The sequence below is a fragment of the Bactrocera latifrons genome, unplaced genomic scaffold, assembly GCF_001853355.1.
Source record: "Bactrocera latifrons isolate USDA-ARS-PBARC rearing strain unplaced genomic scaffold, ASM185335v1 scaffold_142, whole genome shotgun sequence".
NCBI lineage: Eukaryota > Metazoa > Arthropoda > Insecta > Diptera > Tephritidae > Bactrocera > Bactrocera latifrons.
The window spans coordinates 767,532-779,322 of record NW_017534875.1 but is presented as its reverse complement, the minus strand read 5'-3'; the positions used below and the strand labels follow the sequence as shown (position 1 = coordinate 779,322).

General features: G+C 33.6%; 3 protein-coding genes across 5 annotated transcripts in view; 2 read left to right on the top strand and 1 right to left on the bottom strand.

Annotated features, from left to right (window-relative positions):
• Positions 1-8,078, bottom strand: part of LOC108965578 (homeobox protein aristaless) — a gene marked incomplete at its 3' end in the record, with an annotated part of 84,864 nt that extends 76,786 nt beyond the window's left edge. The window contains 1 exon segment of the mRNA XM_018928100.1: positions 8,002-8,078.
• On the top strand, positions 4,243-4,760 carry LOC108965579 (vitelline membrane protein Vm26Aa-like). Its single transcript, XM_018928102.1, has one exon. It carries the CDS (start codon positions 4,291-4,293, stop codon positions 4,639-4,641), a length of 351 nt encoding a protein of 116 aa, XP_018783647.1. The 5' UTR covers positions 4,243-4,290; the 3' UTR covers positions 4,642-4,760.
• Positions 8,079-9,304: 1,226 nt separating the features above from the next.
• Positions 9,305-11,791, top strand: part of LOC108965591 (cGMP-dependent protein kinase, isozyme 2 forms cD4/T1/T3A/T3B) — a 127,255-nt gene continuing 124,768 nt past the window's right edge. Inside the window, exon 1 of one of the 3 annotated variants that reach the window (XM_018928114.1) lies at positions 9,305-9,447. The gene's annotated coding sequence lies outside the window, so the exon portion shown is untranslated. Of the gene's footprint in view, positions 9,448-9,596; positions 9,683-11,791 lie in introns of those variants that run through there. The other 2 variants (XM_018928115.1, XM_018928113.1) reach the window with 2 other exon arrangements.

Sequence of the window (11,791 nt, the reverse complement as noted above, 5' to 3'; positions counted from 1 at the left end):
TGAAAGTATCCATATTCACAGATTTTAATTACTTTTTTTATAAAACTCGAAGCTGTTAAAAAAAGTGATTTTTTCAGGCAGCTGCCACTGCATGTAAACACTTTTTTCCAACATTTATATAGTTCCAGATTTCAAAAATTCCCKGAAATTCATACCTCTAGACTTGGATAAACCAAAGATTGAAACCTTCGTCCAAAACCCATCCTTTGTTTAAAAAAATTTAGGGTTTATTTACGTATCCATTGGTACTTACATCGCTCTTAACAATATAATCAAGAGCAAAATTGAAAAAGGCAGAAATAATAGCGAATAAATAGCTATTTACTTGGAATTTTCATAATCGCATTCTTTATTATTGTATTACTACTATTATAGCATATCTAGAGCAGGGTAGATAATTGCTGAAAGTGGAGATTTCAACTAACAATCTGCCTACTGTTGTTTAAAGAAAGTGATATTTTGACGTGAGAACTGTTGTTTGAAAATATATTAAATATACTATAAATCGAAAYATCTTTCGTTTCCAATGGGCTTCATATCAATATGATTTTGTTTCACTTTATACAATTCTCAAAGGATTCTAAAATGGTCATTATCAATACAACATACACACTAAAGAAACCGTCGAAAAYCGATCTTAAATTTCCCTAAAAAAGTTAAATTACCCAATTGTAAACCTCCTAATGGTATAGTTTAAAAATCGTTATGGTCGAAAAATTGTTTCTCGGCAACTAGATTTTTTGGTTAAGTATKGAGGTGCGAACGAAAGCTTCAAACGTGTAATTAAAGTATAACAAGCARTAGACCTGATGACTTTGAGCAGTTTTTGGAACCGTTAAACCGTATTAAAGGGTTACAAGGGTTCCATGGATCCAAAAAAAAAAAAAAAAAACTCTTGTCCGATTTAAATCCATTATAACTCTAGAATATTGTTCCGATCCGAGCAATAGCTTTGGAGATACAGCCTTATAAAAATTACGYTCTCGAGATCAGCTATATAGTCACCTAAAAATTTAAAAGCTTTTTATTCAAAGCTTTATTTTTAAAGGCGGTTTTTACGATTTCTCAAGAACTACTTAGCCGTTTATAATTAAATTTTACAAAGGACTTCAAAATATAATTTAAAATACAAATTTCAATTTTTTTTTTGTTGTATTTTTGCCTTTTTTTACTTTTGACGTTCCTGTAAGAAGCTCTGATCTTGCAATAGTAAACAGTTTTAATAAAATATTGAATTTTTAATATGAAAAATATATATTGAAAATTCGACAAAACCCATGTAACCCCTTGCATCGGAACATTTCAGATGAACTTAAAGATGCCATAACTAGCTGGCATGTTATGAAGTCATTGGATGCACAGGGCATACCATCTGCAGCGATCATTATATAGCATTATTGAAAGGTTTACTGAACTAAAAAATTGTGAAAATTCTTGCAAAAGCATCGTAGAACCAAAATGATATGAAAAAGCTGAAAAATCGATATTTGTCTCGATGCTTTGTCTTCCTCTCTGTAATAACCCAAAACGACACAAGTTCTTGTTTTTAATAACAACACTTCCAAGCAGAGTTACTAACAACTTCGAAGGATTTGCAAGCAGTCTTGAAGCAAAGCGTATATTAAAATATTAAAATAGTTTCTGGAAGTCAAAGCTTATCCCGCTCTAGCGCTTTTATTGTTGGTACCATACTTCGGTTGAACTTATGCTAAACAAATAACTTTTGCACAAATTAATAACCATTATATTATATATACACTCAAAGAAATCAGCAAAGTATTTTACTTGGGGAAAACCCCAATAATTCGTCTTAAGATTTCCATTAAACGCAAGCAGTCAGATCATGAGCTCGAGCAATAAATTTCAATACTTTGCAAAGCCCAATTTCTTACTTTCTTTGCACGCATTTAAGCCAAACTTGTTGAATTCACGCATGATTAAAGTTTTGTAGAATTGCATTTTTTGCTTTGCTTCGAGTAAACTGAATAAGTTCGCTGTGCCGTAGTAAGCAAGTTAATTAAGCGTTCAGCTTGCAATATTCCGTCTGAATTGGAAATTTTGTCRACTTTATTATATTTTTGCGATATAGTTGAGTATTGAGTGCAATATTTACGAAATTTGTTGAATTTTTTATAAATGTACACATTTTTGTAATAAAAGTATATATGGGAAGCATCCTTTAAGATGCTTGCGCTTGACTTGAATTTCAACAGACTGTCACTGCCAATACCGCCTTACAGCGTATTCTCGCCAATGCGAGRTAATTACACAAGAGATTCTCCATTGTTTCCCTTRTGTCCTGCTCYAGACATTYTCTGCAATCTTCTCRATMTGTCACCCCATCATGTYTTTACAGTCTCTTCTATCGAGTGCCAATAGGAATTTCRGTCAGAAATATAATGATTCTTTAATCTGTCGCAGCATGCTTCTCAATCCCGTGGAGAGACATCATTTTATACATTTGAGAAGCTATGATTATAGATCCCTATATTATTAGCGATCGAACAAAGAGATTGTTTAATCAACTCAAAGAAGCATTCGTCGGCAAACTTTTTCAGTTGCCAACTACTTCAGAAATGCCTTAGATTTCAGTGTTGACGGCGAAGTTTCTAAGATAAGCGAAGGGGTCTGCAGAGTTGAAAGTATCTACTATGATAAGCTAGAATCACTAAACTAATTTCTTGGACTTAATAAAATAAATAGTTATTTTTATTAAAAATGGCGATTGTGGAAAATTGGCTCATTTATTCGATGGTAATTTTACCTTAAGAACGGTAGTTCTTTCTAATAACGGTAAATTGTTTTGCAATCTCAGCTTCGAAACAGCAATATATAAAACTGAAGTTGAAATTGTATATTATTCGAAGATAATATAACTAAGTTTTTGCATAATATCCGTATAAGAGCCAGCAAATTTTTCAAATCTAACGGAAACAATGTCATCAGGAGAGAAAATGTATTTATGTAAAGAAAAGGGAAATTCGGAAATGACATATGATTGGATTGGAAAAAAAATCATGCTCGGCATTTGGTCAAATTGTAAGTTTTTTTTTTAATATTCAATCGATGTATTGGTTTGGGTTAGGCACAAATAGTCGATAGTTTCAGCTTGTAATGTTCAGAAATGTATAAATTTAATTTTCGATTAATTTTATAATTTTATATTAAAACTACTGTCATAAGTAGATACCCGCTATCAAGTCTCAATAATAAATCTCGCTCATTCAATTTATTAACATTCAACATCTTAGAACTTTAACTGTGGTCTCTAGAATTTTTCACACCTTGCGAGACTACAATTCTTGTGGATTGTGTCGGGCTAGTTTGAATAACTCAAACAGCTATGCGTAAGTTCATGTCTAGTAGCCAATGGTGCTCGTAAAATTTATGAATATACTGAAGACTGCTGATAAAAAATCGTATATTTGAAAATTTGAATTTTTAAGAAAAACGCGAGGGTAGCCTGGCGGGCCTTCACCTAACATGATTTTGAACCGAACGAACTTACTTAAAGAAAACTTAAAAAATAAAAAAAAAACAGTTTTTTTCAATGTATAGAATCACACTTTGAGCATAAAAATATAAACCAAAAAAAATTTTTTGTAATAAATTTTTTATACCAAAAATTCCGAAAAAAAAATTTTACTATTAAGAGCTTTAAAAATACTCCTATTAAAAAAAAATATTAAAAAAAATGTCATTGTAATATAAAATATAATGATTATATTCGAGTGTTTAATATATTATATATATGTATGTAAGTCTACGAGATATTTTATTCTAATTAAAAAGGTTAACCCTACAAACTGAAAAGAAATCGTTTGTGCAACAAAACGTTTAAAATATTTTAAAAAAAATTACAACTCGCCCACAACAAAAAATTCAGGTCATGGATACTATGGACCTTCACCTAACCTGATTTTGAACTGAACGACCTTAAAATAAAAGCCTGTCAACGATTTTTGGCAAATACCGAACTTCGACAATAAAATTTAGGTTACTGCCGGCCCGACTTTTCTGTTCTTTTTGCACACCTATATTCATTAATAACAAAATTCACAATTCGGCAAAATGTAGTTATTACAACAAGCAAATTTCGTTTGTTTTATTTAATTATTTTCGCTAACAACAGCAGAAAAACGCCACAACAGCGTAAATGCGTAAGCTTACAACGCTTAAGGTTAGACTTTTGTATAAAAGACCCGCCGCTTGTGGTTTGCAATCATCAGTTCACTTCGGTAGCTTCACAGTTCAAGTTATTACAAGAACACAACACAAAACTAAATCAAAATGAAATCCTTCGTTTGCATTGCTATCTTCGCCGCCATCTTCAGCGTTGCATTGGCCGGTCCCACAAGCAATAGCGGTGCCGCCGCTGCCGCTGCCGCCGAGCAAGAGGCCAAAGCCGAGCAAAACGCACAAGCTGTGAACCTCCAGTCAGTCTACGATTTGACACGTTTCCGTAAATCCGCTTATGGTGGTGGCGCCGCCGCTAGCATTCCAGCACCTCCCTGCCCCAAGAACTACCTCTTCAGCTGTCAACCTAACTTGGCGCCAGTCGCTTGTGCCGCCCCAGCTGCTGCTCCATCCTACGGCTCAGCCGGTGCCTACTCAGCGCCCATCCCAACTTATGTCTATTAAGTTGTGGACCATCAAGGATAATGACAAAGAACAAGGGCATACTCTAGCGGACTAATRCATGGAGATAAGTAATAGCTGTGAACGCAGTTAATTATTTTATTGAAAAATATAGAAAAAAAAGTGAAGCATATAAAAGTTTGAGTTATCATTCATTATTAATTACTAGTTGGGTGTCTTGGCTTGGGTTGGCAACAAAAATATTTTCTAGAAAATATTTACATATTTCTGTTAATGAAGCAGCAAAATGTTGACACGGCACTTTTCCGAGTAAACTATATTTGGTATTACGTCTTGAACTCTACTAGGTTTTAACAGTTTTTCGACACATTGAACTTCCACAGAAATTCGCTTAAACAGGTGTGTAGACGTACTTTTTGAGAATCGGTGAGAAGCGGATAGACTAGATGAAAAGCGAGGATAGACAGATGAGAGCCAGTGGGCTGATGAAAAGTGGAGAGGCCCGATGAGAGCCGGTGTGAGATAGGACTTAATGAATTCCCCCTCTATCGTTGACTTTATATCTTGCGTTGAAGGTGCTGGCGTTCAATTGACGACGACTATTTCGCGTATATAAAGAGAGACATTTGGACTGCCAAATCGATTCAGCTCTCAATACTAATCGTTTATAGATATTATTTATAGAGTCTGGTCATGATGGGAATGCTAACTGGTCAGTGTCTGGTGGCGACACACGCCCGTCGGATGGAGCTGACAGAACGAGAAGACTACAGGAAATGTCTAGAGCYGGGCACTTGGTACACAATGGAGGATATTTCGTGTATTTATCMCGCATTGGAAAGACTACGCATATAAACTTCCAACGGAATGATGCACTGGAGGAGGTGTCGATAGTAAGGGCGTTAGAATTTTCCACAAGYGCAGGCATCCGAAAGATTGACTACTCCACTTGGAAATACCAACTAAACACCTTCTGATATAGSAAAGKACCAAAACTGGTSTATGCGTGGCTAATTGGCACACCAGACTAACCTTTAGSGTCTTCGACGTTTACTTCTGCTGAGATTATACTAATATATAGCTTAATATGAATTGAMTTGTCATAAATTTGACAAAAAGCTCGTCATAAAGGACTTCACAAAACATTTTGTGAAGACTATATTACTTACATTTCGCCTTTATGAACACGMGTCTTCAACAATTTCAGTATTACGTTGCTCAGAAACTCTCAAGATCTTCTGCAAGTATCAACAATCACAAGTCGAATTGACTCTCTCATTTCAAACGGAGAACATAACCTACAATACCACCATACAGCCTATTTAAATTTAGCATAAATGCGAGAATTTTAATTTGCAACAACATCTCTCCCCCACACAGAAGCCATAAAATTCCTTTTCCGCTTTTAATTCAATTTCGCTAATTTATAAACAATTTCATTTGCCAACTTTGAGTTCTGGCAGCAAATTGTTTGTGACACTAAAACCCAACAACAGCAAATACCGCAAAAGATAACTGTGAAGAAGAGAGTTCAGTTGGATTAATATAATAAAGCAAAAGAAAAAAATACGAAATAATACGAAAACGAAAGAAAAGAACAATACGAAAAGCCGAAATTAAAAACGACAAAAACAAATCAAAAGCCAAAAAAACAGACCTTTACAAAAAGTAAACTAACTGATCAACCAACAGGAAAGCAGGAGCAAACGAACAAAAAGACATCTTATATGCAAGCAACGACATGCACACATTTATTTACAACGTGCACGAAGAAGTGTTGGTATGAGACGCGACGAGCTGAGACGGCAGTACTGCTGCTGCTGCAGCTGCTACGTCGACTGCAGTTGGAGAAATGCTGATGCGAAGATTTAATAAATGAAATTGGTGTGTGATTAAAAACACAAAAACCAAACGAAATCCATCTAATCAACTTTGCTCGCCCCTACCCCCGCCAGCGTTACACAGTCGTCTGTGCGCCGCTGTAGTCACTCTCACACACACACACACGTACRCATGACGGTTGTAACAATTACAAGTAAGCACAAAAACAAACACCCACTCAGCCAAGTAGCAAGTGTATTTGTAGTAAAGTAACAACAACAAGCACAGGAATTCAGCCATTTTGCAATGAGTAAGCATGGCTCGCACGGCGCACAAAGCGACTGGATGCTCACGGCGTCTTGCCGTCGGTAGACAGCAGCGAACAGCCATCTTCAGCACCATTCGCAAATATAYWMGTRTRWGTGTGTGTGTGTTCAGGCTGCTGCTGCCTGTATAACCCGAATTGCACTGAATATGAAGATGTAGCAGTCGAAAAGGAAGAAGTAGAAAATCAACTCATAAAAATACAAAATTACAAGTGTGTGTGTTGGCACTCATACACTTGCAATTGGGGAATGTTCTTATGGGCGGAGCTACGCTTGTTGCTGACTGTGTTAGTGTGTTATAGAGCGCCTGTAGGGATGGCGAGTAAATATTGGGTTATTTTGAAGAGTTTTAATTATTAAAAAACTGAAATATAGATGGCGCTCTAACGCAGCAGAACGGTATGTGTCAAGGTTTAGTTAGAAATTAAGTCAGAGAATTTGCAACATTTTTACATTTTTGCCAAAATTATTGGCACCTTCTCATTCTTATATGTTCTCTGATTAACTTTCAACTTTATAGGTCCTCAATGGATTTGATAATTTAATTGCTYGAAAGAAACAGATTTGCTAGAATTTTTGCCTTTATTTATTTATAGTGAAATTCCCCTTAGTACTTATGGCTGGACAACTCCCTAACCAAACAAATTTTATRAACACAACTTTTTCTTAAATATTTGCATACAAAACCAACTCCTATAACCGGATATTAATATGTTCCAATGACCGGACACGGAAACTATTTTGATAATATTTCGTTCAAATTATCTTTTAAAAACGGGCAAACTTCATCAAATTTCTCTGGAAWATTATGTACAATTTATGGTTAATACTTTTATAAATTGGTAATAATCTTTGGTGTTTTGAGACAGTTTTTAAGAATAATATGTAAAATTAACACATCAAACAAATCATCTTGCGCTGGTGTGSTCTACTTCGCGGTGGCTCAATGGAAGCTAATGGGATAATTATCATTCTTTCATAGGTGGCTGATATTGGCTAGCATTTATTAGTTGATTAAAATATAGTTACACAGAACTACACTTGCAATTGGTTACACAGAACTATATTTTTACTTAAATAATGCATAATCTACGCCCCCATATATGGTCAACTTTCTTAGCCGGACAAAAACACTGCGACGGTGAGTGTCCGGTTATGGTGAATTTCACTTGCTTGAAATGAAGGTAACTTATAATAAAGTTAAAGAAGAAAATTAATTAAATCTGTAAATTTAATAATAATAATGCCCACTTACCAATTGCGTATATTTTGAAACATAACTCTCCAAGTTTTGGTATTATTAGTAACTAAATATATATTGAATACTTTCCAAAATGTGTCATTTTTATTAATTGCACATTTGTTAAAAATAAAAATATTTCATCACACATTCCTTTATTTTAATTTTTATGTATATGTTTTATTAAAATAATTAGCTATGAATACCAAATATTTTTTAAACACCAATATTCGGAACTCTATTATTTCAGAATAATCTTAATTTTGAAATCCAAATCACTTGCAAGCACTTTTCACACTATATCATATACATATAAACACTACATAAACACACAAACCCACTTGYCACAAATTTTTTGTAGCACAACTATGGCGGCGGAGACGCACCAACTTCAGCAGCGGAAAAAACGCATTAAACTGAAACATATCACGCCAAAAACACACACATTTTCTTTACCGACAATTATATTTAACTTTTTTATAGTTTATAAAACATTTAATAACATAATATTAACAATTTATTGAAATTGAAATGCACCACAACGAATTGAACACACGATTGAATTTATTAACTGACACGAACTGTCAAAATTTACCGGTTGAGAAAAYAAAAGAAGGAAGAAGAAAAGCGCAACAAGTAATCTGGGTTGCATCCGCTCAGTTTTTTAGCGGAACTGGAGGGCATGATGTTGCCGTATTAAACGTGGATAATTTTAGATATTATTGAAAATATTTMAATAATTTAAAATATCAGTTATTACACTTAATTAAAATTAAAGAAAAGATTTTAAAAATTAATAAGAGCTTTTTAATAGACGCTTTTATTATTCTTAAACTAAATTGAAAATAGTCCATTGAACATACTATCGTTTATAAAGTACAAATCCAATTAGATTCTCTCGCCCAACCGGATATTTGCATTTCAGGCTTACCATTGCTTCAGAAGGAAAACATGTGGATTCCAACTGACCCGTTATAAAATTTACCTACAAGCAAAATATATTTTATTTTGACATTTTAGTTCATCGCCATATCAAACAATTTTATTTTATTAAYTTAACACAATTCTTGAATTAGCTATTCTTTATTTATTCTATGAAAAATATACATTTCAACAAATTTTTACCATTCAACAGGTAAGTAATTTTGTTCACAAACAATGCAACCCTGTTTGCCACTTGCGCTGATCTTTTCACACTAAACGCGCTTGTTTTTCTACTATTTACTCCATTCCATGCTCATTCTGCTCACCTTTCTTCAGAGAATTTCTAATTAGATGTGCGCTCTGCTAATCTACTACAGTCAATTAGCTCTCGTGGTTTGCAGGTCGCACAARTAAAGTGCTGCTACTAGATTCAAACGGGTATTCAACAGATTTTAGTCCGTTGCGATTTGATGTGAGGAACATTTGTATTTAGTTCGTACGCTCTCTCGTGCACTGCGTTAACATTTGTTGTTACTAGTGTGTTTGTGTTTTTTTTTTATTATTATWTTTACTTTTATACTCGCTGTGCGGTATTTGTACGAAGGWATGTGTGTGTATGCACATGTGTGACGTGCTGCTGTTGTTTTTACGAACTCCCTTCGCCTGCGCCTTCGGTCAAACGCCATTTCTAGTTTTTTTGTCGTACGGTGAAGAAGGAAAATTCGTGCTTGATATTACATACGTAGAATTCTGCAAATTTATAATTTATTCTGTAAGTGAATTCGATCGAGAAAAGTGCTGTGATTTATGCTGTGAAGTGAAATATCTACAAATGTGCATAAGAAATACATATCTACACACTTATATTTGATAGCGTGAAATTCATTCCTGCAAAGTCACATTACATACATACATACATAGATATGTGGGTATTGAATTGCATTTTAATGTGAAATGTGAATAAAGTGTGTAAGCAGTGAAATACGAAACAAATCGCCAGTTATTTTGGCGTGTGATCGAAAAGCAAAATATAACAAAAAATACAAGAATTAAACCAGAAAAACGACGATAACCTAACCCCACTAACAAATATTATTTCGTGCAAAGCAAACTACAACTCGCTGAAAATTTTGTAAAAGTTAATAGTGTGTGCACGTGTGTATGTAAGTATGTTTGGCCATGTCGCTTCTGCGTTTGCCCACCGACAACTGTGCAATGGAAAAAACATCTAACCGCAATCTCGCTGCTGCTACGCCACACACTACATATTTTATCGCCACATATAACTATTATTAAACGGTTTTAATATTTATGAGGTTATTTGTCGACAATTGCCTTCAAGTTTCGCGTTTTATTGTTGCTTGCGACAACAACAAAATAAAACAAATAACAGTTAGTGATTCGTAACAGTGCAAATAAGCGCTGGAGTTGCCATAAAGTCGTCTTAACTTTTTCTTGTTATTGTTGCAACAGTTGTGTGTGCCAAAGTCGCGATAAATTCTTTTTCGAAGCGACTACTGCTTATATTCATATACTATAAATGTGTTCCAATTAGAAGCGCAACAAATGGCCCATATCGACAAACTTAGTTGAGGCTTGTCCAACAATCAGCTGTTGTTGTACCTGTGTGCATAAACGTGCCCATTGCCATATGYTGTTGCTGTTGGAGGTGAACGGCGGACGTTGCTAACCACTTTTGACAGTTTGACTACGTAATCTACACTACATTCATACATACTGTATGTAGCTCTAAAAATTCCAACTTTTTAATTAATTATTTTATGGCCACTCAACAAGCTTTGATTTTTGATTGTGTCTGCAGTTTTTTTTTATGTAAACAAATGACAAATTGACCAGCACTTTGACGCACAGCCCTCGTGCTAAGTGACGAAAATAAAAATAAATTTAATTTTGACCAGAGAGCGTATAAAATAATATCCATACACACATGTGTACATATGTAAATGTAGAAAAGTCATGTTTATATGTCACAAATGTAATCATGAAAAATTTTATAAAGAATTTTGTCGCTCTTTAGCCGATTAATGAGTCTAGCAAGCATTCTCAGAATATGTAGGTGTTTAAACTAGAAATACTAGAGCGTATTCTGTATCAATTAGATATTTTAAATGTATATTGTTGAAATACATATGTATGTACATACATATATGTTTGTAAGTATGTGTATATACATACATAGGTGCGTATCTTTTAGCGTTGTTTATATTTTTACTTTAATATGCTTTGTATGTATGTATGTATGTAAAGTCTTATATATTTTATAATTAATTTATTTATTTTGTCCTCTTTCTTAATAGCTAGTTTAATGAATCATTTTATTTATGTGAACCCATTAGTAAATTTATTTATTTTTTTTTTAAGAATATTTATGTATGTACATATGTATTTTATATGATATAGTACTTGTATAAATGTAACTCTGTTTTTGTGGTGTTATAATATTACATATTTTTGATATTGCATTTACACAAATACAATTGTCTGTAATTTTTAATTTCCATCAATTAGGTTTTAATTTTTATTAATTTTAATTTTAAGATTTTGAATGTTGTTATGAGATATATAATTGACTTTTTACTTACATCCGTTTTTTCTCAACGAACCACTATTAAGGATACCTGCCCGAGGAACTGGCCGATAAAAAGTCAAAGTTGTATGGGTGAGGGTGTAAGGGTTCTAAGATCTATTATATAGGGGTCTTCACAAAATTTTGAACCAATTATTTTTTTCTACATTATTACAATATTACAGCATATTRCTCAGATCGAATCTCCATTTATATCATATGGTTGTTAAACGAACTTATAGATTCATTCAAATTAAGTTACAAACTTTTTATTTATGAAGATTTAATTTAATT

Bases quoted from the DNA above. Each gene is read 5' to 3' on its own strand.
- LOC108965579 (XM_018928102.1), top strand. From the start codon at position 4,291: ATGAAATCCTTCGTTTGCATTGCTATCTTCGCCGCCATCTTCAGCGTT.